The following is a 25095-nucleotide window of genomic DNA, read 5'->3' on the forward strand; positions in this document are numbered from 1 at the left end:
CTGGAGACAACACAATGACACCAAAATCCACTGGTATCATTTTCTCCTTCCATGGTGAACACTCAGGGCGAGGCTTTCAAGGGGAGATTTCTGCAATGAGATAAATGTTATATACCTGCACTGTCCTCCATGTGGCTATCTGAACACTTGAAATGTGGCTAGCATGGCTGAGGAAATGAGTATTAAATTTACTTTTGCTTGACATTTCCCTAGCAGTCCAGTGGTTAAGACTTCATGCTCCCAATGGAGGGGTCATGTGTGGATCCCTGGTCAGGGAACTAAGAGTCCACATGGAGCAGCCAATAAATAAATTAATTAAAATTAAAAAAAAAAGCTTCATTTAAATTTAAATAGCCACACGTGACTAATGGCTACCAATAATGGACAGCATATTTTCATTGGGATAAAAGTGGAGAAAATAAAAACACTACTCCAAAATAAATTAAAAGGTAGATGTGACAAAAGACAAAGGCATAAGGCAGCTAAGGTGGTTAAGTATGACTGAAATAATATGTCACATGACAGATATTTTGGCTGGAAATAAAGAAAACTTAGAGAATGTAGGAAATTCACCAATTAGGTTGACCACTGCCAATTATGTGACCACTGGAAAGGTTGTAAGGTATGTGAATGACATCTATTTTGTGCTCAGGGTTTAAAAAATAATTACTTTGAATAGGCTTCTTGAAGGTAAATGTTATGCCTCATGAACCAAGATTTACCCAACTAGCCCTATTTATTTTCTGAACTACCACATTTACTTTATCACAAAAATTTTTCTAGGGTACAAACTTTTTTCTTATACATATCTCACAGACAATAACAATACTATGATGAAAGAGGTACTATACAGCAAATTCTAAAGATGAAAAATGAAAGACAACATGTTAAGTGGTTATACACTTTGCCTAATATTTCAGACATTAAACAGCAGAGTTGAGATATGAGTCAAAAAGTTAGCCTTGTTCTACCACCACATTCTGATATTTTAACAAATGGAAACGTTTCCACAGGAAGAGCCAAAATTCCCTAAAATTATAAATTTTATATATGTGTACTTAGATGTATTACTCAGTTCAGTTCAGTAGCTCTTTGTGACTCTTTGGGATCCCATGGATTACAGCATGCCAAGCTTCCCTGTCCATCACCAACTCCCAGAGTTTAACCAAATTCATGTCCATTGAGTCGGTGATGCCATCCAACCATCTCATCCTCTGCTGTCCCCTTCTCCTCCCACCTTCAATGGTTTCCAGCATCAGGGTCTTTTCAAATAAGTAGGTTCTTCACATCAGGTGGTCAAAGTATTGGAGCATCAGCTTCAGCATCAGTCCTTCCAATGAATATTCAGGACTGATCTCCTTCAGAATGGACTGGTTGGATCTCCTTGCAGTCCAAGGGACCCTCAAGAGTCTTCTCCAACACCACAGTTCAAAAGCACCAATTCTTCGGCGCTCAGCCTTCTTCACAGTCCAACCCTCACATCCATACATGACCACTGGGAAAACCATAGCCTTGACTAGATGGACCTCTGCTGGCAAAGTAACATGTCTGCTTTTTAATATGCTGTCTAGGTTGGTCATAGCTTTTCTTCCAGGAGTAAGCATCTTTTAATTTCATGGCTGCAGTCACCATCTGCAGTGATTTTGGAGCCCCCCCACAAAAGTCTGCCACTGTTTCCACTGTTGCCCATCTATTTGCCATGCAGTGATGGGACCAAAGGCCGTGATCTTACTTTTCTGAATGTTGAGCTTTAAACCAACTTTCTCACTCTCCCCTTTCACTTTCATCAAGAGGCTCTTTAGTTGTTCTTCACTTTCTGCCATAAGGGTGGTGTCATCAGCATATCTGAGGTTACTGATATTTCTCCCAGCAATCTTGATTCAAGCTTGTGCTTCTTCCAGCCCAGCATTTCTCATGATGTACTCTGCATAGAAGTTAAATAAGCAGGGTGACAATATACAGCCTTGACGTACTCCTTTTCCTATTTGGAATCAGTCTGTTGTTCCATGTCCAGTTCTAACTGTTGCTTCCTGACCTGCATACAGGTCTCTCAGGAGGAATGTCAGGTGGTCTAGTATTCCCATTTCTTTAAGAATTTTTCCACAGTTTATGGTGATACACACAGTCAAAGGCTTTGGCATAGTCAATAAAGCAGAAGTAGATGTTTTTCTGGAACTCTCTTGCTTTTTCCATGATCCAGCAGATGTTGGCAATTTGATCTCTGGTTCCTCTGCCTTTTCTAAATCCAGCTTGAACATCTGGAAGTTCACGGTTCACGTATTGTTGAAGCCTGGCTTGGAGAATTTTGAGCATTAATTTGCTAGTATATGAGATGAGTGCACTGTGCGGTAGTTTGAGCATTCTTTGACATTGCCTTTCTTTGGGGCTGGAATGAAAACTGACCTTTTCTAGTCGTGTGGCCACTGCTGAGTTTTCCAAATTTGTTGGCATATTGAGTGCAGCACTTTCACAGCATCATCTTTTAGGATTTGAAAGAGCTCAAGTGGAATTCCATCACCTCCACTAGCTTTGTTCATAGTGATGCTTTCTAAGACCCACTTGACTTCACATTCCAGGATGTCTGGCTCTAGGTGAGTGATCACACCATTGTGATTATCTGGGTTGTGATGATCTTTTTTGTACAGTTCTTCTGTGTATTCTTGCTACCTCTCCTTGATATCTTCTGCTTCTGTTAGGTCCATACCATTTCTGTTCCTTATTGAGCCCATCTTTGCACAAAATGTTCCCTTGGTATCTCTAATTTTCTTGAAGAGATCTCTAGTCTTTCCATTCTATTGTTTTCCTCTATTTCTTTGCACTGATCACTGAGGAAGGCTTTCTTATCTCTCCTTGGTATTCTTTGGAACTCTGCATTCTAATGGTTATATCTTTCCTCTTCTCCTTTGCTTTTTGCTTCTCTTTTCACAGCTGTTTGCATATATTACTAGATATATTATTAGATATCCTAAAATATAACCTCAATAAATTTAGCAATTTCTTCTTTAAACTGTTGTGTGCTGATTTTTACTCTTCTTTATACATATTTTCATTTGATTAACCTGTCAATTATTTTTGATCTTTAATAATATTGGCACTAAATCAGACACTCTTAAGTCCTTTCAAAGTCTGGAGCAAAAGGCAGAACTACCAAGTTGTGCCATCGTTCAAACTGAACTCATAAAAAATTTAAGTACAAATGTGTTTTTATATCTATCATGGAACAAGACAGAATGGAGAAGAGATAACTTGGACTGATCAAGACAAATAAAACCTAAGCAGTAGTTCAACCTGCTCCTTTACAGTGGTGGTAGGGACCATCATTAAGCAGTGAACTATATACCACAGCCAGAGAGGAGCTTCACAGTCCTTTGCAATTTTAAAAACATGCCAGTCAGACGCTTTCAATTGATAAGTGTGCCTAATTGATCTTTATGTACTGTGTCATATGTAGATCATATGATACATATACCTATATCTTGGAGAAGGAAATGGCAAACCACTCCAGCATTCTTGCCTGAGAATCCCAGGGACGGGAAAGCCTGGTGGGCAGCCACTTATGGGGTCTCACAGAAGAAGGCAATGGCACCCCACTCCAGTACTCTTGCCTGGAAAATCCCATGGATCAAGGAGCCTGGTAGGCTGCAGTCCATGGGGTCGCTGAGAGTTGGACATGACTCAGTGACTTCACTTTCACTTTTCACTTTCATGCACTGGAGCAGGAAATGGCAACCCACTCCAGTGTTCTTGCCTGGAGAATCCCAGAGATGGCGGAGCCTGGTGGGCTGCCGTCTATGGGGTCACACAGAGTTGGACACGACGGAAGCGACTTAGCAGCAGCATACCTATATCTGTATGATCTATATGTATCTAACTTGTAAGAAAATTTCTCAGCAATGGGCTTTGCTAAGCACTGAAAGGAATTGTTATCATACAATGGAACTTAATTTCTTGAAAGTAAGAGTGAATGTGGGAGGAACAACATTAAGCCTCATCCTTCTGAAATGTTTCAGGTACTGCATTCTGGAATGCCTATATGTAACATCTTAATGGCCTTCAAGCTTGAAGATTCTACATGAGGAGGCTGTATATATCCAGGCCTTACTCATACACAGAATTTTCTATTTCCAAAAATGTCTACTCTATACATGGCAGAGGGGAGAAGGGTTATAAAAGGGAAACGGTAACATGTCATTTCTATGTAGAGGCAAAGAACATCTAAAGAAGCACTGGATATATACCTTATTTCTTAAATGCCTTATTATTTTACATACCAACAAATTTGTGATATATAGGTATCCCTATTTAAGTACAAATGTGATAGAAAGATATTAACCACTTATAATTAATAACATTTATGAAATTATTAGGAGAGATCCAGAGATCTCAAGAATGTGTGAGTGATACAAGAATTTGGTCTGGCATGAGACTGAATTGGTACGGGATTATGAATATCCAGGGCAAAAATGGCACAGTATTGAAACTCAAGAGGAGGCAAACACTGAGAAAGAAATGATACTTTCTCATTATTAGGGTGCTCAGAGAATATGGCAGGCCAATGTTTGCTAAGCATTTCTAAGTGCCTTGAAAAGATCACTTGGAAGGCCACCTTTCTAGTTGTCTTAATTTACAGTCCAATAGCTCTAAGTAAAGTGGGAAAGGGCACTGGTAATGTGTGGGGATAGTTTCTTTTCTATTAACATAATAACTAGAAAGAGGTGGTAAAGACATTTAACTGTTGAAAGCCAGAGATACCTACCATCCTAAAATTCACTATAAAACAAAGAACCAAATATCAATAGTATCAGTGACTGTTAATTATACATATCAACTTGGGTAGACTATGGTGCCCAGCTGTTTGGTCAAACACCAGTCTAGATGTTGCTGCCGCTGCTGCTAAGTCGCTTCAGTCGCGTCCAACTCTGTGCAACCCCATAGACAGCAGCCCACCAGGCTCCCTCATCCCCGGGATTCTCCAGGCAAGAACAGTGGAGTGGGTTGCCATTTCCTTCTCCAGTGCATCAAAGTGAAAAGTGAAAGTGAAGTCGCTCAGTCGTGTCCGACTCTCAGCGACCCCATGGACCACAGCCCACCAGGCTCCTCCGTCCATGGGATTTTCCAGGCAAGAGTACTGGAGTGGGGTGCCATTGCCTTCTCCACTAGATTTTGCTATGAAGGTATTTTTCAATCAGAAGACTGAGTAAAGCAGACTAACCTCCATAATGTGGCAGTGGTTCTTTCTATTAGTCGAAGGCCTTTAGAATAATGAGGTCCTCCAAAGAGGAAAAAGCCTGTGCCTTCAGACTGCCTTTAGAATCAGCATCAACTCCTGCTAGAATTTCACTGTTGGCATGTCCTATGTATTTCAGAGTTCCCAGCCCCAACAAGAGGGTTAGTCAATTTCCTTAAAACTTCTTCTACTCCTTTTCTCTCTATATACACTTGTATACACCCACACTCTGTGGTGTTGTTTCCCTGGAGAATCCTAACGTACCCCTGCACAGTCAAAGCTATGGTTTTTCCAGTAGCCATGTATCAATGTGAGAGTTGGACCATAAGAAAGCTGAGCACCAAAGAATTGATGCTTCTCAACTGTGGTGTTGGAGAAGACTCTTGAGAGTCCCTGGACTACAAGGAGATCCAACCAGTCCATCCTAAAGGATATCAGTCCTGAATATTCATTGGAAGGACTGATGCTGAAGCTTAATACCTTGGCCACCTGATGCAAAGAGCTGACTCATTGGAAAAGACTCTGATGCTGGGAAAGATTGAGGGCAGGAAGAGAAGGTGGTGCCAGATGATGAGATGGCTGATGGTATCATCAACTCAATGGACGTGAGTTTGAGCACACTCTGGGAGATAGTGAAGGACAGGAAAGCCTGGCATGCTGCAGTCCATGGGGTTGCAAAGAGTCGGACATGATTTACTGACTGAACAACAACAACAATTATGAAATACTATTAGCTTTCCTTATCTCTTTCCCATCTTCTAAACCCTTGCTTTCTGAGAAGTAAAACCAAAAAAAGAGAAACAGGCAAATAACTGATATTATTACTACATCAGGTGATTCTATAGCACAGAACACTATAAACATACCTCTACTTTAGAACTTATAGCACATTTCTGTAATTATATTTAAGTGTCTCCTCCTGGCCTGAAAGAGAACCAAGTAATTTATCTGTCTTTAAATCTCTACAGGTAGCAAAGAAACTGGCACAAAGCAATAAATGAATGACTGATTTATAGAATAAATGGTCAACAGATTTCCAATAAGGGTGACAAGACTATTCAATGGGAACAGGACAGATGAGCCTTGGAAATTTGGATATCCACAAGAACTAAATTGGATTTTTCCCTTATACTATCTAAAAATTTATTTTAAAACGAATCAATGACTTATATATAAGAGCTAAAACTACAAAACTCTTAAAGGCCATTTTTCATGATGTCGGCGTTGGTAACAATTTCTCAAATACAATACTGAAAGCATAGGCAATGAATAGCTATTATTTAGAAAATGAAAAATAACAAGGGTTCTCACAGAGAAATTGGATCCTTGTTGTTAAGAATGTAAAATAGTGCAGAGCCTCTGGAAAACTTTTGAACTGTGGTGTTGGAGAAGAATCCTGAGAGTCCCTTGGATGGCAAGGAGATCCAACCAGTCCATCCTAAAAGAGATCAGTCCTGGGTGTCTATTGGAAGGACTGATGTTGAAGTTCAAACTCTAATACTTTGGCCACCTGATGCAAGGAGCTGACTCATTTGAAAAGAACCTGATGCTTGGAAAGATTGAAGGCGGGAGGAGAAGGGGACAATAGAGAATGAGATGGTTGGATGGCATCAGTGACTCAATGAACATGAGTTTGGGTAAACTCCAGGAGTTGGTGATGGACAGGGAGTTTGGGCATGCTGCGGTCCATGGGGTCACAAAGAGTTGGACACGACTGAGCAACTGAACTGAACTGTGGAAAACAGTTTGGCTGTTTCTCAAAAAGTAAAACATAAACTTTCATATGCTCTAGCAATCCCATTCTTAGGTATATACCCACAAGAAGTGAAAGGTGGAACTCAAACAAATATTTGTACACCAATGTTCACAGCAGCATTATTCGTAATAGTAAAAAGGTAGAAACAACCCAAAAGTCCATCAACATACGAATGGATAGCCAAAATGTGGTAAATACGTACTATGGAGTATTATTCATCTATGAAAAGCAATGAAATGCTGACACATGTTACATAGGTGAATTCTGAAGACATTACATTAAGTGAAATAAGCCAGTCACAAAAGGACAAACTGTATGAATACACTTATATGAGATATCTAGAAGAGGCAAAATAATAATAACATAGACCAAAAAAAGAGAACCAAGAGGTAACCAGGTGCTGGGAAGAGCAGGCTACTGGGAAATAGGGAGTTACTGTTTAATGAATGAAGAGTTTCTATTTGGGATGCTGATAAAGTTCAGAATCTGCATAGTGGTGATGGTTGTATAATACTGTGAATATATTCGATTCCACTGAATTGCACACTTAAATGTTTAAAATGTTAAGTTTTACTGTTACTTTTTAAAACAAATGCCTGTTATCCCTCTACTCCAAAAGGACAATGAGGGTGCAGCCAATCAGGCGGCTGACCCAACTAAAAAATGGTTAAAAAATTTCTGACTAGTCAACCATTCCACCTTCAAGGGAAAAGGTATGATCAGAGTTAATACAAGTGGACCATCCAACACACATTATGCTTATTCGCTATATTTCAAGCATTTAATCAGACCTGCTCTCTTAGTGGCTTAGCTAATTTAAATTCATCCTGAGACAATTTAGGGGGTCACCTAATCTAAGAATAGCAGTATCCTCTCTCTTTTTCCTCCCACAACCAGGGTAGATTCCTTATACCTCTCTGGTGTCTGCTACTTTTTCTGTATTTTGCCTATATTTACATTTTTGTTTTTCTGTGCACTTCCACCATTAGATTGTAAGATGTACGAAGGCAGTGTATTTGTGTTCTTGCATATAACACAGAAGGTCCTCAAACATATGAATAAAAAGCCCCCAATCATTATTTATTTACTAAGGGCTAGTATTGTTTTGCTTTGAGTCTGAAGCCCAGAAAGACTTGGATTTTTAGAGATAATCCTTTTAACAAGAGGCTAAAAGAGCTTTGTTTTAAAGTATTGCTTTTTAGTTTTAACTCTGAACAAATCTTTGAGCATAACAGAGAAAACTAGGCAGCCGAGGAAACTGGGAGGGGGCAGACCATCTTCATCTGCTTGGATTCCTGCAGGGAACAGGGGGCCTGAACCCGGCGCACAGCTCTGGGGCGCAGCATGTTGCCAGTATGCCAAAGGTCTAGGAGACTGTGCAGGCAATACGGTTAAGGAAAACTTTACCCTCATATACAGGAAAGATGGCAACCCTAAGGAGAACAGCCAAGTGCCAAACAAAAGGATGATGTGCAAATAAGAGACGCTTCCCATGTGATGGCTCACAAAGGAAGGGTGGCACAGTAGAAATCACGTCTTGGAATCTGAAGTTTTTGGTTCAAGTTCTGTTTAGGCTACCACTAGCTATGCGAACCTAGATGCCAAATCACAACTTCCCTAAACCTCAGTTTCTTTGCCTATAAAAACTGCTATCCTAGATTCTCTCCCTTCCTCATCTTTCTTCCTTTTTCTCTCTTCAGCCGTTTATTCTCCTACATCCCTACCCTCAATTTTACCAAGAAACACAAATATTAGATTTTAAAAGTCCTGCAAAGGAGGGGGTGTGGGAGAATCGACACTAACACACAAAAGTCACATGGCAACTAGTATTATGAGAAGCAAAACCTATGATTAAGCAGAAGAAACCTGTCCGCAGAAAGAAGACTGAGGCATGGGGGAAGGAATACGTGACTTGAGTTTCTGACCTTCTAGTTCCTAATTCCATTCCAAATAAGGTTCAGCTGTACTTTTCTGCAATGGATATCCATGATATTTCCTGTTGTATCTTTTTAATAGTCCCATCTCTTTAAAAATAAAACTAGTTTGTATGGTTTTCCATTTCTGCTGCCTATTCACTGTAGGTTAATAGGTACTTCTCAAAGAGTTATGTGGATTAAATTAATATATGTAATATATATATTATGTATATATATTATGTAATATATATAATATATACAATGCTTTCAGGAAAGCATTATATATAATAAAATAATACCATCTGTTTTCCTCATAAGGTAAACATCAGAACGAATAAAGCAATGCACATGTAAATATTTTGGAAAATGATGAACCTTATAAATATATTAATAGCACACTGAGAAATTAAATTTTAATTGATATTTTAAATAAAGTGGCTGTGCTTTAGTAAGAATCTGGGGTTGGGCAAAAGGAATAAACAAACAGCATTTACCTATTTTGACTGGCAGAAATTCTTCTCAATGATAACTAACTGATTGATGGCTTAGAATCTTTGGAATCTGATGTCTACAAGCATAATTTCACATACTTTAAATTCATAACAGCAGTCACAAAAAATTAAAAAGAGACTGGCAGATTTTTCAGCATATGATCATAGCAGATTTGGGACCAGGAGAGAACTTTTGCAGACCGTGACTTATAAATGTTTTTAATCTGAATATTGCAGAACAGCTCATATGCGGGCCAAATTTCAGTCAAAATAACATGTTCCTGAACTTCATGAATACATTTTCAACACACCAAGTTTTGCAACTAATTTTTAAAAATGAAGAACTCTCTTTTAATAGCAGCAGACAATACATATTGGCATACCTGATTCATGGGACCTAATGTTTCACAATTATGGCAATATAAAACCAGGCAAGTGGGAGATAAAAGCAGCACTTATACAGAATGGAGGGCAAAATTACTGAATATTAAAACATGATGTACCAATTTAAAATGTTTAAAAAGCTTGCTTAAAAAGGAAGTACAATGATTCTGTTTTAGCTTCTGGTTCCGCTTTTCTTATTGTCCATTCTACTTTCTAGGCTTCAGCTTGGCTCTGCTATTGCAAGCTGTCACTTTTGACTAGAAATGGAATAAAGCCAAGTACTACACAATAGCAGCTTCCTGCTCTGGCCTCATCTCCTAGACCACCCCCAGGCCAACGCCTGCCCACAGATGCTGATTCTACCGAGCCATTATTACACACGCAATCAGTTCACAGCTACACCCGCAATCAGTTCACAGCTATGGCTATGACCCTGTATTTTTATAGTCTTGGCACACTGTATATCCTACAATCTCACAGTTCTCATTTCACTGACATTATGGCAACAAGGCACCTCTAAATTTCAACCAAATGATAATATGAAGGCAAAGTGAAATGGAAAAGGGAAATATATACACAAACTTATGGCCTAATGGAGAACGTGCTCAACTCTGTCAAAATATAATTCAGAAACTGATATAGAAAAATAAAGAATAGAAAGCTCTCAGAATAAGTGCAACTAATCCAAACAGTCCTGTTATTCCCATTTTGTATAATTTTGATTTGCATCTGGTATTGCCTGGTTTACTAGTTTTCTCTCTTTTGAGATAAACCTAGATTTAGGTTGAATGCTTCTTATCCCTAAGACTAAAATCCATTAGCCAGAGATTAGTTTGATTAGGTCAATGTTGGTCACAAATGTCTGTTCACAGTCAAGTAAAGAAAAATAATTCTTTAACTTTCTGAATATCACTTCATATTTTTTGAGATTAAAAATATGTATCAGCAGCAAGTAGAGCTTATGACCTTCCCTAGGGAAAAAAATATAAGGATGTGTTTGTTGTGGAGAGTAATACCACAATTTCTGCATCTTTTCTAACATCATTTTCTTAAAATAGGAGTTCAGGCGTCACTTGGGAATCTTACCTATATACTTTTAAAATAGAGGGAGGGAAAAAGAAACACTACTACAAAGACATGTTCTGTTATGCAGTGACCACGGCTTGTACCAACACCAAAAGAGTTTATCTAATACCAGCTGCAGAAAGAGTGGTTGAAGAGTTCCAGAGAAGACAAAGAAAACAGACTGTTAAAAGAGAGAGGCACAGATGGTGGCAGAGAAATGTCCAATGGTTGCATACGGTAAGAAGAGAAAGGAGTTTCAAATATCTACCACAAAGATTTAAGACATCATCTACAAAAAGGGAAATTAGGGCATGTCTAAGTAGCAGCAACCTTCTATTGAGTGGTTTCCATATAGTAATAAGCTCTTAACTGTGTCACTCATTTAATGAGGTGGACAGTATATTATAGATGAGGAAACCAAGTATATAGCCTGCTTTAGGCTTTTCCAATGTCACATGCTAGCAAATGGTAAAGCTAGGATTTGACACAATATTTGCATGAATTGACTTCAAAATCATAGCTAGGGCTGATTCTCTAAAACAAAAGACCCAATCAATTAGCTCCTTCTGATATAGTACAATAACCAGATGTCATTGTTAATACTTAATTTGACAAAATATAACATTTGGCTGTAGAAAATTTTGGTTTTGTTATTCTCTTGCTTCAAAGCTTCCAATGATTCATAGGGCCTACAAGATCGAAGTCACTTAGTAACTGTACTTAGCAATCCTTTTCCTCTTTTATCTGACCCCACAATACTTATTTCTCTGGTACGATGTCTATATTTAAAACCAAACTCTCTTCTCTAGCTAGACTGATATTCTACTGACCCCTAAACCTAACTCATCATTGATCATGCAATCCTTTCTGCCAAATGTCTGCCTCACTCTCCCGACTTTTCACTTCCCTCTCCATTCAAATGAATCCTCAAGTTTCATCCTCTTCGTGAGATTTCTTTATACCATTTCAGTCTCTGTTGACTTCTCCTTTCTTCTGTGTTCCTGAAGTCTTCACTATGTATTTTTTTGGCTCCTTTGATTTGAATAAATCAAATCTATTTCAAGGAATTTTTTAAAATCTAAGTTCTCATCATGGCTTATAAAGGTCTTGAAAAAAATAAGGACTATAACTTACATCAACCTTTTTTTTTTTTTTTTGCTACACTGTGTGACATGTGGCCTCTCAGTTCCCTAATCAGGAACTGAACCTGTGCCTCCTGCAGTGGAAGCAATAAAAGCTTCAATCATGGATTGCCAGAGAAGCCCCGTCAGCAGCTTCTGAACACCATCGAGCACCAGAGCAGGATGCTGTGAGTAGGGAACCACGTAATTTAAGCAACTACTGAAGGAATGAAGTCAGTTGGGATATTCTAAGGCTAGACATTGAAATTCTTTAAGGGTAAGTCAAAGGGAAGTAGAGTCTGAGCATAAAATTGCCATTTAAAGACTCCTTTCTGGGAAAAACAACACAAAAAAAACATCAAGTGAGCTAACAGTAAGTAGGACACAAAGAGCTCCAGGCCTCGCTCTCCTGCTCTGGGCCTGTTTCTCCCATCTCAACTCAAGGGCAGAGGCCCTCATTCTTGAAGGTAGGAATGTGAGTGCACGCCACTCCCTTATCCTAATAGGTGTTTCTTATGAATATCTGTTTCTCAATAAAAAGTTTAGTTATCATTATAAAAACAATAACAAAACTCCCACTAATTTCTATCATAAAAATAAAGCAATAGTTCGCTAGGCAGTTTCTGAAAGTCTGGTTTTTTTTTTTTCTTTTAGTAAAATTATGAGGGAGCAGTAATTTGACACCAGAAAGAACAAATCTGAGAGGAATTCTGGGACTAGGAATAAATCCTGTACTAGGTCAAATTCTCATTTCCTCTACAGGAATGTTAGTTTAAAAATGCTCTAAAGTAATATATTTATACTACAAACTGAAATGAGAGTAAAGAAAAGTGTGAAAAAGTTAAGTCTTTTCTCCACCCACCAAAGCAATATTAACAATAAAGTTCTGTTTACTCCCTTCCCTAAACTATTAGCAATATCATTACAGTACCCTGGGGAATAAATCTGCATATAAGTCAAATTACCACCACCAAGACTTTCAAACTTGTCAGTGGCTCACTTATGTCAAATACTTAACAAAATATAACATTTGGTTGGTGACAACCAAAGAACTAGTTAATTGTTCACCTAGGCTGTCTGGAGGCTAAATTTCACCTCCCTCAAATTCATCTCAATTCCAAATAACAAAAATATAAGAAGGAAAAATACATGTGTCTGGTACATTCCACTCTTTGAACTACTGGTAACTTATCCTGGGCAATCATTCAAGCTATTTTTAGTAAACCAGATGTGTTGAGCAACAACTAACTTAAGGATATTCTGAAACTGTGGACAATGAATTTATATAATCAATAATGGAAAAATTGTGGTTCAAAACCGACTGTGACAAAAAACAACTTTCTCACTGAAGGAATACAGTAATGATAAACAGAGCTGACACAGTTCAGACACCTTCATTAACAAAATATTCTAAGACTTTGCTCAAGTCTTTAATCAATCTTTAGTCTAAGAACGAAGAAAATACTTAGGTTTGCTCCACGCATTCCCTTCAACCAGCGAGTCACAGCCCAATAGTACCATATCAAATACTTAGTCAAGTGTTCAATGCCTGTATTTTGTGATAATAGAAAATAAAGTATTAGTAGTCTTATCTCTGAACTTTTAGCAGATTAGAATGACCAAGAACTTAAAATAGGATTATTCCTTCAGGTCTAGGATGATTCTACTCTATTCTAGGGAAAATACCTCACCTCATTACTACAATGAATTTTAATATATAAAGATAGACATAGGGAGTAATTAAAAGCAAGCACATTCTGCTTCAAATCTTGAATGGTTTTCACTAGTGCCCTTTGTATTATTATTCCTTTATTGCAGGTGTGTGCATGGCCAGAAGCCAAAATCCAGGACAAGATGATTTCAAAATCATGCTAAAAGTTCAATGTTCATATTTCATTATCAAACTGTTCTTTTATGTTTGATCAAAACTTCAAATTTTAGTGGAAAGTTTTGAAAACTTCTCTACTCATCCTCCAAAGGCAATCATACATAGAAATCATAGTAATTTAAAAAAAAAAACCCAAAACTATAAAAAGTATCTTTAAAAACAAATAATTTTTCCCTCCTCCTTCCCAGCCAGCTGAAAGACATAGTAGAATCTAAAGAGTTTCCTCCTACTTCCTCTCTTTTTCCCTTCCCCCTTTACTTCAAAGAAAGTTAACTGCAGCAGGCCTGATCAGGAAGTCTGAAAGGAGGAAGCAGAAACTCATTTCTGTGCAAAAGGAAGGAAAACACAGAATTAACAATACCATGGTACACTGCTTCAAAAATGTATTAACATGCCTTCATTATACTGTATATAAGACGTTGATTTCTCTCCTCATTCAGTATTCTTTCCAAAATATTGAAAACTATGATCAGTGATGGTTGCACCCTGATTAACCAACCACAAGTCACTTTAAAAAATGACCAAATCAACTAAGTTAATACATGCCATCTGATACTCAATACACTGAAATTATTCAGAGACACAAATGTAGGATTCAAACCAATAACCTAAAAGTGAGTCATCAGAAAAGACCTGTATTAATTTTGAGTCATCAGTTTTCTAATCATTATCTTACAATATATATTACTGTGATATATTAAATAGGGCTGTACAACTAAAAGCTAACTTATGGGAGCATTCTACTACAGAATAAAATGCTGAGATGAGAACTCAAGGAAAAAGATGGTGAACAGGAATTCCCACTATAAAACTATTTAAATAGATTCACAGTGAAGCATCATTTGGAATTTTTCAAACAAAACTTAAGCGTACTTACTCATCACCTAATACAGAAAAGCCATTTCCAAAGTTTTAACCTGCCCTACTTAAGAACTCTACAATGGATAATTAACACCCAGATTCAGAAGAAACTGCCTCTTGAAATTTAAATAAGTGAGAAAAAACAGGGAGACCATTTAAAAAACTTAATTTCCCCCTAACTCCCTTTGACTTACATAAGGTTACCCTAAGGTTAAGATATGTCAAGGCACTATTTACAAAATCTATGCCAGGAACAGCTGCCATGTTTAACATGCCAAGGAATTTAATGTACTGTTTGGACAACTGGTTAGAGAAAAGCATTCTGGGATAAAGTTACTCTAATTACATGAACTCTAAAAGTCTTTCCTTATGTGGACTATATATTTCATAAATTCATTTAAATAAATAACTTTGAAAACCTAGACTGAGCCATCTTCAGTCTCTGGAGTAAATTTTCATTGAAAATACTACAGTAGGTGCCTATAATGTACATACTGGAGTAAGTATTTTTATATTTTAAACCTGTTTTAAAAACATGAAATACAGAAATTAAAATGCTACAATAAGCTTTATTGTATATCATTTATTCCTTCAAAAACACTTAAACACTAAAATTGAGGTATGCTGGATCCTAAATCAAGTGCTTTTAGTGTAATTCCTTAAAACTAAAATTCACATAATTTATGAAACACAAACAGTTACAATGTCAGGTGAATAATACCACCTTTGGAAGATATTATATCCTTCTAGGCCAGAGAGCAACTCACCTATACTAGCAAAAGGAAGATACGTAGCTAACAAAGATAATCATACAAATCACCAAATCAAACAAGACTTTAGCTCTCAAGCTTTTATTTCTAATAAAAATAATAAAATTGTCAGAATCTAAAACAGTTTTAAAATGTGTACAAAAAACCCTGTGTAATATGTTAGTACATTCTTTTAATCATTACAATTTTAATAAACATGTTGTAGAGTTTTAGGCCACCTGGCAAGAGTTTATTTTTAAAAGTAATTTCTACATAATGATTTCAGTTCTCTAAATCAAACCCAAGCTGTAACTTCTATAGTGCTAATCAGAAACCACAGAATTAAAACACTAAGTTGGAAGGTTCCTTTGATTTCACCTAGTCTAATTCCCACTAAAAGACTGTTAGAAATGAGACAAATTATAGTAAGACTATAAGCAAGCAAAATGGCAATCACAACTATAACCAAAACAAAATAAAACCCGAGGGAAAAGCTCTAACACCTCCAATATTAAACTATAACTTGTTATAAATTTTTAGCTGTAAATACCATAATCACAGTACAAAAATGAGGCCATTTAATGAACTATGAAAAATAATGTGTAAAGACAAAAGCACATCCATGCAGACTTCAAAGAAAAAAATAACATTTAACTAAGGGAATTATCATCTACTTTTGGGAGATCTAATAAAAGAAGAACCTAACTAATTCCCTAAGTATTATAACCTCACATACAACCAACCACTGCTCATTAACTCAAGCTCTTGTTCTTTCCATGGAAACAATGCCTCTACATTTTACTTTTGAAATCAGTAACTATTCTGAAATGAAACAGGAATATGGACTTCCAGCTTCATTTTAAAAATCAAGTCAAACTAGTCTAGTTATACTTTCTTTCAATGTACTTACTATGTTATCTTAAACATTTAAGGAAAAGAAACCTATAAAATACTGATATAATTCAATCTAAAATTCAAATATACAAAGAAAACAAACTGCTGTGCATTTTAACCTTTACCTTTAAAAAATTAACTGATAAAACATAACTAGAGATTTTAAAAACATTTAGCTTCCTACTTTTGATATGAGTTTCTTTACATGATTTAAATCTAAAAACCAGCCAGAAAACATTTTTCCAATTAAGTTTTGTATTTAAATTGCAACAACTGGGAATTAAAATCTAGAAACTGCACAATTCAACTTATGACAATCTAAAAGGAAAATTACCACTTAAAAAGAAAATGAACTACTATTATGCTAAACTGATATGCATGTATATAGTAAATACTAATCTCATTTAATTACATGAATTGACCCAAATCTTAACCTTTAGAGCTGGAGACAAAGATAATTTATACTAATATCTAACCAGTTATTATCTAACAATGAACATCATTTGAATGGTAGGGACTTTTATTTTGCTCACTTGTGCATGCACAGCCACAGGATGCTGCCTGGCTCATAAGTAAGTTCTCCGTGTGTACTGACTGGATAAATCAATCATTTACCCTATAATCAAACTTTATCAAATGCATTAAGTTTCTTATATACCTTGATGTTAGCTAGAAAGCTAGACTTAAATATTCAAAAGAATATCTGAATATCAACGAACCTTAATGAAGAGGTAATTTTTTAAAGTGACCTGAAATTTCTTACCTGGTAGGGCTGAAAGGCACTATCTTCAGTTAAAAAATCCAGTTGTTTATCTACAAGGAATTCTACTGCAGTGATTGAACTGGGTACACTTTTTTCAACCAGGGGTTTGAAAGTCTGGAAGAGAAAAAAAAATTCTAATGGTTATTTTCTGGGTTTTATCCTCAAAATGTGAAGGGGTATATATAAACACAACGTATTAAAGTCATTATTATAATGATTTTAGGCTACCAATTAATATCAGTTTTCATAATCTAAAGTGATGCTTTTATCTGGAGTATTTTCTATTATTAAAAAGAAATTAAGTAGATTTTAAGAAATCATTTGAAAAAAATCTCAGTCTATTAATACATCCCAGTTGTTGAAAAGGATATAATCAAATATACATATGTATAAAAATTTCTAATCTAAAGAAAGAGAAATTGTTCCCAAAAAAGCAAACTGGATAGGAGAGGTTATTATCCCAACTTTTAAAATATTGTTAAGTATTATTCTGTATAAAACAGAGTAGTTATGATTTACATGTGTAGTTTATTTACATGTGTAGCTCACTCACATCAAGGATTTTAAATGATCAGGATGCATCTGGTCTTTTAACTCCACCCATGTACTACTTACCCCCGCCCCTGCCCCAAGCACAAATAAAAATCCAGCTGCTTCAGTAACAGCAGTACTGGGGGAAGGGCGCAGGAAAAGAAGAGGGAGGTAAAAATTATTACACAGAACTCACAATCACCTTCCAGTAAACTCTCTCCAGATTTTCACTATTATAAAACAAAACAAAACAAAACAAGGGGGCATGCGGTGGTACAGGGATGAACTGAGCAAATCCATAGTCATTTGAAGACAACTTTTACATAAATGAATTTACTCGTATTTTGGGTAGGAGGTGGGAGTGAAGGAGGCAAGAGAGGAAAAGGAAGGAAGGAAATAAAGGCACTAGGTATGCACTTTTTATGACTATCCTAATTATTTTCAAAGTAGAAGCAATTTGAATAAAAGCCAAGGATATTATATCCATGATAGTGTTTTAAAACTTACAAATGAAAACAATATTCTACTGTTTTAAAAACATAGTGACTTTACTATTAAAGAATCTAAGTTTGGAAAATGAAATAAAAAAGCAACTCAGTTTCTGAAGTACTTGTATCACAAAGGGAAATCTTCTAGCTACAAGCAACTTGTGCGACCGTTTGGATGTAAACCAAAGATTTCTGCAGACAGTAGAAATCTCCAGGAGATACAAAGCCATTGTAATTCCCTCTTATTTATGTCTTCAAAAAATCTAACATCTTGCTAATCACAACTAAACACTCAGCTGAAAAACCTTTCAAGATTTTTAATTCAGAATGGCTCTTAAACAGTTAACTTCTCTATTTAAGAAATTATCTTTAAAGCTTTCATCAGGAGTCTGTGTTTTGAAAAAGCTGAAGACACAAGAGAATAAATAAGCATTTTAAACATGCCTTATTCCTATACTATTTACTTCATGAACTAATAAATGTATTTGTTCATAAATGAACATAAAAAAATTATCTTACATTTCCAATTTACTTTCAGTATTTATGATTAGAAAACCTAATCACAGTAATATCTTCCTTCCCATGTTCTAGGGCTAACCTTTTATGTATCAAAAGTATTTTTTTGTGTGTGGGAAGTTACATTTTTCAAAACAGGTATTTCCCTATTATTTAGCTATCTCCTGCTTCTGTGGCCATCTGACACTTTCCATTTACCATAACTAAATTCTTTACGAGAAATATGTAATATTCTCAAATTAAATCTGTTTAATTTTTAGCAAAAAAATTAGAAAACACTGGCAGCTTCTCAAGAGAACTTTAAATCCCTGAACTTCATCAAATGCTCTTATTTTTTTCTAAACAGTACCAAATCAGGTCAACTTGGGAAGGTTAAAAAAAGGCCCACAAAAGGTACTACCTAAATGCCTATTGTACCGATTCAATTAAGGAGGACTGGGAAAAAAAGTCAACTTCTCCACTCCGAGTGCCTCTTTCTTACGCAAATAATACAGGTGGTTTGCATTTCCTATGAGACCTAGTCATTTTATAATATGAAAAACATTCCTGTGAAGAGAACCTCTCAGAACTCTGCTTTTTAAGGTAAGTCAGAGATCTAAGGGTAAATTTCAATAGGCCAATTTATCATAATTTAAATTACTGAGAAAAAAAATTTAGTTTCCAGGCTAAAATAAAAAAAAATTCTCATTTTAGGGTATCGAACTGAAAGCCACTGGTAGAATCTTAGCTATCAGAAATGTTAAAAGGCTAGTTTATAATGGCCTGTTTCTGATGCATGAGTATTTATAATAACCATGTACAAATGGAAGTCAAAAGTACACCATGCTTCTTAAATAGCATATAGGACAAGGACTTGCAAATTTTAAAACGTGCAATTACTCTTAAACTACAAATATGTTCCCAAGTGCCGATAAATACTTTTATAGTACTTGTTAAAGAAATGTTTCAATATGTATTAAACAAGCAACCCTAAAAATGTGCGACTGTTCCTACTTTACTGAAAAATTAAAGACTAACAACATATAAAACTGAGTTAAAATACATGCTAATTCCCTAAAGTGGCAAATCAATGATGTAACCATTAATAATTTTTGTATCCAAGTGAAAAACATCCACTTTAAAGACATTAGCTTAAAAATAGAAACAAATATTTAAATAAAAGTGAATGAATCCTACAGATTTTGGATGAATCTGTAGTATTTCACGGGTCTAGGTGCACTGGAATGCAAAGAAACTAGAACTCATGCATAGCTAAGTAATTCAAGACTCTAAAGATATACCATTCTATGAGGAACTTCCACAGCCTAAGGGGAAGCTACAAGCTACCATCAGATGAAAGTCACAGTAGAATGTGACCCTAATCACAAAATGACTTCATTCTAACGCTGAAAAAAGTCTTTGAAAATCCAAATTAAAACTGCCAACTAAACAAAACACTTTTTCAATTTCGTTAATGGACTGAGAGTTTAAGGTCCTTTGTCTTTGTTAACTGCACTTTAAAAATAGTATAAAGTCAAATAAATACTTAGTAGAGAGCCTGCATTTCTACTAGGGCCTACCACGCTATAGGAAGAATGCTTAGAACAACTGTATCCTGTTTGGGGCTCCATGCTGCACCACATTCCATTCACATGAGGAAGAGGCGAACAGATGAGCCCTCCTCGAAAAACATTTTTAAAATAAATCAGCTACAGTTCTCAAACATAACTCAGCTGCTCAAACAAACCATGTTAAAGCTCACCATTTAACATCTGACTGGAAATTCACAAGGTTTATGTCTACAGTCCAAGTTTCTAACAATCTCCAGTTAACATTTAATAATTTCTTTTCCAAGTGAAAAAAATTAGGCTCATAAACTACAAAAATCTGATATAAATCTCAAAATACTAAAGCAGAAAACAATCTAAGATACATTTTTAGAAGTCAAGGTTTAGTCTTAAAAAAAAAAAAAAAAGATTGGAGTGACTCGAAAGAACAAAGTCCAAATTCCCACCCAAGCAGGTCTATTGAAAAACACGATACTGTTAGAAAACAAGTTGGGGGTGGGGACAAGCATACAGACAGAAAAAACCCTCACAAAACAAATACCCCTACTTCCCTTGAAACATTATATTCTAAAACCCTAACCCAAAACATTTCTGCTATAATACTTTAAACAACTGAGCTTGTTTTTTTTATCTTACAGTGTTAGGAAATTACTACCGACACAATAAATCTCTCTCTAAACAAATGAAATCATTAAAAATTCTAAAAAACTAAGACCACGAAAGCTGGACCTGAAAAAGACAGTGACCTTAATTCCTAAAATCGAGAAGCAAAACCAAATGTAAATTAAGACAAAAGAAAAAGGAAGCAGAAAAATACAAACCGTACTTTGTTCTTGAGAATTTTAAAGTATCTTTAAATCTCTGATATCCACGACAAGGCTTTAAAGGTCAAGAAGTATAGCTGACATTTCCATTTTGTTCTTGAGCAGTATTTTTTTTTTTAATCTAGCCTCAATAATTCTTAAGTATTCAAAAATCACAGGCAAAGGGCTCTCAAACCAAGCATTTCTGAGCTCACTTGCAGCGTCGTCATTGTATAGTAAGAAAAGCCAAGACCACAGAACGAAGCAGAGGCTGTAACCTAACAAGTCTCCGACGAGCAAATGACGATCTTCTGTCTGCTCTGGCTCAGTCCTGGCAGTGACGAGGATTACAACTCGCTCTTTGTCATCAGCACTGTGGTGTTAACGACCAAGAAATCCTGCAGCTGAAGCTCTGCTGCATCCTCCGATCTGGGTCAGGATAATTTCTCCCGAGGTCGCTTACATAACCAGTAAGATACTCCAGATAGAGAGAACAGCCATCCATCAGCTAGAGAAAGCCTTTTCCCACTGTACTCTGTCTGTGTGGAAACACACTGCAGTAGCTTCCAACAGCGCAGACACCCAAATGAGAACGACTACTTGGCTTAGGGCACACTGAGAGAAGGGAAGAGGCGGTGCTCTGTAAACTGTAACTAATCCTCCGTCACAGGTGCTGATGGAGTCACTTCCAGCACGAGTCACATTACTGGTGATTACTCATTTGGCTGCGCCATAGAGACTGGCTCATAATTTTAACAACAGACAAAGACAGACTAGTGGCGAGACTGAGAGCTCAAGTTTACTGTCTCCTTCAGAAGGCAAATGCAAAGTTTCTGCCTTACAGATTCACCAAGGTGAGAAAGTGCAAAAAACAAGACGTAAATATCTCTCAGCTGGGCAAAAGTAAAAGGTAGCTTTAAACCTATGAAGAATACTTTCTAGTGTGTTTTCAAGTAAAGAATTTACTTTTACTCATTTTTCATTGGAAATACACTGATATTTTAAAAAACACCGGGCGGGGGAAACAGTTTAAAACATTTCTGGGGTAATAATCTAAGTGAAATCAAATGACATAACCAACAACCACAGCAACAACTTTACTCAAAAGAAAAACTAACTGGTAATATTTACTTTGGCAGATTAAAAAATATTCCTGAAACATTTTTATTATTTTTAAGAATAATTTAAATAGTTCATAGTTATAAAAACCTTTAATAGCTACAGATGGCTATTCAGCACCTGACACGTGATTAGTCTGAACTGAGATCTGTGCTGTATGTATAATAAACACACTGAATATGAAGAATGTCAGATATCTCCCAGTACAAGAAAACATTCACCTATTTTTAATGATGTGTGTGAATGGCCTTTTATTTTAAATTTGTCCCAATGTTAGGTATTGCAATTTCAATAAATCTAAAAATTTACACTGATTTTAATACCACACAACCAATTTATCAAATCATCTTAAGAGAAAAACTTCCAATTCCCAGCCAGTGCCCTGTCCCTTTAAATCTATTCCAGATGTATCAGCTTCATTTCATAAAAAACATTACGTTAACTACTAGAAAAAAAAGCTATTTTAAATTTAGTCTATTATGCATTGTACTTATGAAAATCTCAATCCATTTTTGTTTTAAAGATGAAAGAGAGGAATAGTGATTATTCTAAAAATATTAGTAAAACTCAGTTTTAGAACAGTGATAGAAATGAAATGTAACTTTAGAACAAAGTACTTTTTAATAATGAGTCAAGTGAATATTAAATCACATATAGAATACCAGTATTTCATTTCATAATTACTGAAGATGTGATCATAAAACATGTATGGAATTAAAAGAATTCAGTGTAATATAAGTTTACAAAAAAAACAACTGGAATAATATGGCAGCCTTATTCTGAGCCCAAAACAAACAGCAAATATTTGATTCAGGTTATTACATTATATTATAAACTATCAAATTTTAAAACAGGGCATACTACTTTTCTACAGTTTACTGTATATTAGAGAATGAGTTAAATATTTCACAAGATGCATTTTATAATCTCGCATAAATTTCAGATTTGACTATGTTGTTATTAAAAAAATGTTTGTTCCTCAAGTACTATGTGCCCTACAAAATCAAGTATCCTTAAGAACTATACTTAACAACTGCCACAGTATTTATATATTGCTAGTGATACACAATTTAATAATTTTATAAAATTAAAATAACATCAGTACCGAAAAACCACTCATTTTTATTTCATACATCACGGTTACATTAAAGTTAGATACTTTTCCATTACCATAAATACTACATTTTTGTTGTTTAGTTGCTAAGTCCTGTCTGACTCTTTGTGACATAGTCGATTCTTAATGGAAATAAATAAAGGTTACAAGTGCAACTAGCTGAAAATCTTAAGTATCTTCCTAATGTTTAAATTGGGCTTGATAAATATTTTTATAGGGCTTCGTTGGTGGCTCAGATGGTAAAGAATCCACCTGCAATGCAAGAGACCAGGGTTCAATCCCTGGGTCACGAAGATCCCCTGGAGAAGGGAACTGCAACCAACTACAGTAGTCCTGCTTCGGAAATCTCATGGGCAGAGTCGTCTAGTAGGCTACAGTCCATAGGGTTGTGAAGAGTTGGACATGGTTAAGCAAGTAACCCAAATATTTTTATAAATATATAAATGTATGTTCGGTCTGGTACACTGACAAATTTCTAACAAATAAAAATACTGAAGTAACAATACTGAGGAAGCATTTGGTAGCAAGCGTAAGTTGCTTAGCTCTTACAACATGTCTCCTTAAATTCTCTTGTTCTTACAACTTGTAAGAGATGTTATTAAATATCACCTTTCAGACGGCAAAAAACACAAATTTGAGGAGAGCAGCATTTTAATTCTTCAAACTGGCTCTTCTTGCGGCTTATACCTTCCTTAATGCATTAAGGAAGGAAGTTGAAGAGTTAAATTTTTTTTTCTTTTTTTTTTTTTTTCAGTTGGGTAAAAGGTCTTTTCTGGCAGCTAAACCAGGCTAGAGGAAGAGGAAACTACTCCAGTTACTGCCCAGAAATACACATCTCTGACTTCCTTCCTTTTTAGCTGGTTTCTAGGTTACAAGCTGAATAAATCAACAGAGGTGAGAAAGTAAACAGAGGCTAAAAGGAAAGCAATACTGTATGGCTATCCGAAGAAAATCTGTTCCTTCCAATAATTGTAGAACCTTTATACATATAATTAAGAGTTAAACTAGCATTTCGGTACCATTTATTTTGAACCATGAAAGAAACCCCTCATCTTTACAGATACATCTTTACATCTTTTACAGAAATCTAAACAAACAAGTGGATTTCTCCAAGTATACAGACTATACAAAACACCAAAAACCTCTAAGTTTCAGTGCTTTAGCATTTTAAGTACTTTTTCAGACACAAGGATAGGAAAATAAGAGAAACAATAGTAATTTAAAAATGATTTGAACTTGATATGGCCTTATCTGAAGCTGATTAGATTGAGGAAAATACTTTTCAATATGTCCTATTGTCCTATTAATCTATAAAATATATAATCAAATGCATAACTGTTGCATTGTGGTTTATTACCCTAATGACTAACATCTTCACATTAATATATCTATGTAGATATTCCAGGCACTGCAAACGCGGTGTAGCATGGTGTACTTCAACAGACCATGAAGTTCCAGGATATCCAGATGATACAGACCTAACACTGATTTTTAACTCTCTTTTCTCCCCTAAGCATGCAGGACATTCAATCAACCAGTATGTGTGCGATGTCCTGAATTAGTACACCTTTCCCTCCCTTCTTCACAACATCCTGGGTAAAGTGCCCCAGTCGTAAGAGGAAAGTTATGTAACAACAGAATGTGTTCATTTAACTCTGTAAATATTTATCATAATTTTTATGACATATAGTTGACTAAGAAAAATCACTGCTGAGAACACAAAAGCACTATGCAAAGAGTCTCTGTGTTTCAATAAGCATTATGGCTGAATTCAGTGTCCTTTTATCTTTTCCTTCTAGTCCTTCTGAGTACTAATAAAGCACATACTCTAACTGGAGTAGTAGTTTTATCTGTTTGTCCTA

At 35.8% G+C, this 25095-nt stretch overlaps 1 protein-coding gene across 32 annotated transcripts in view; it reads right to left on the reverse strand.

Moving 5' to 3' along the window:
• The window catches only part of JMJD1C (jumonji domain containing 1C), a 321872-nt gene that overhangs the window by 69941 nt on the left and 226836 nt on the right, over positions 1 to 25095 (reverse strand). For 22 of the 32 annotated variants that reach the window (XM_069571773.1, XM_069571772.1, XM_069571765.1 and 19 more), the window contains one exon: positions 17116 to 17229. Coding sequence is in view for 2 of the 32 variants with exons in the window: in XM_069571762.1 (XP_069427863.1) it covers positions 17116 to 17229 (114 nt within the window). In the remaining 30 variants the exon portion in view is untranslated. Of the gene's footprint in view, positions 1 to 17115; positions 17230 to 21023; positions 21814 to 25095 lie in introns of those variants that run through there. The other 10 variants (XM_069571776.1, XM_069571778.1, XM_069571780.1 and 7 more) reach the window with 7 other exon arrangements.

Source organism: Ovis canadensis, chromosome 25 (assembly GCF_042477335.2).
Source record: "Ovis canadensis isolate MfBH-ARS-UI-01 breed Bighorn chromosome 25, ARS-UI_OviCan_v2, whole genome shotgun sequence".
Classification (NCBI taxonomy): Eukaryota; Metazoa; Chordata; class Mammalia; order Artiodactyla; family Bovidae; genus Ovis; species Ovis canadensis.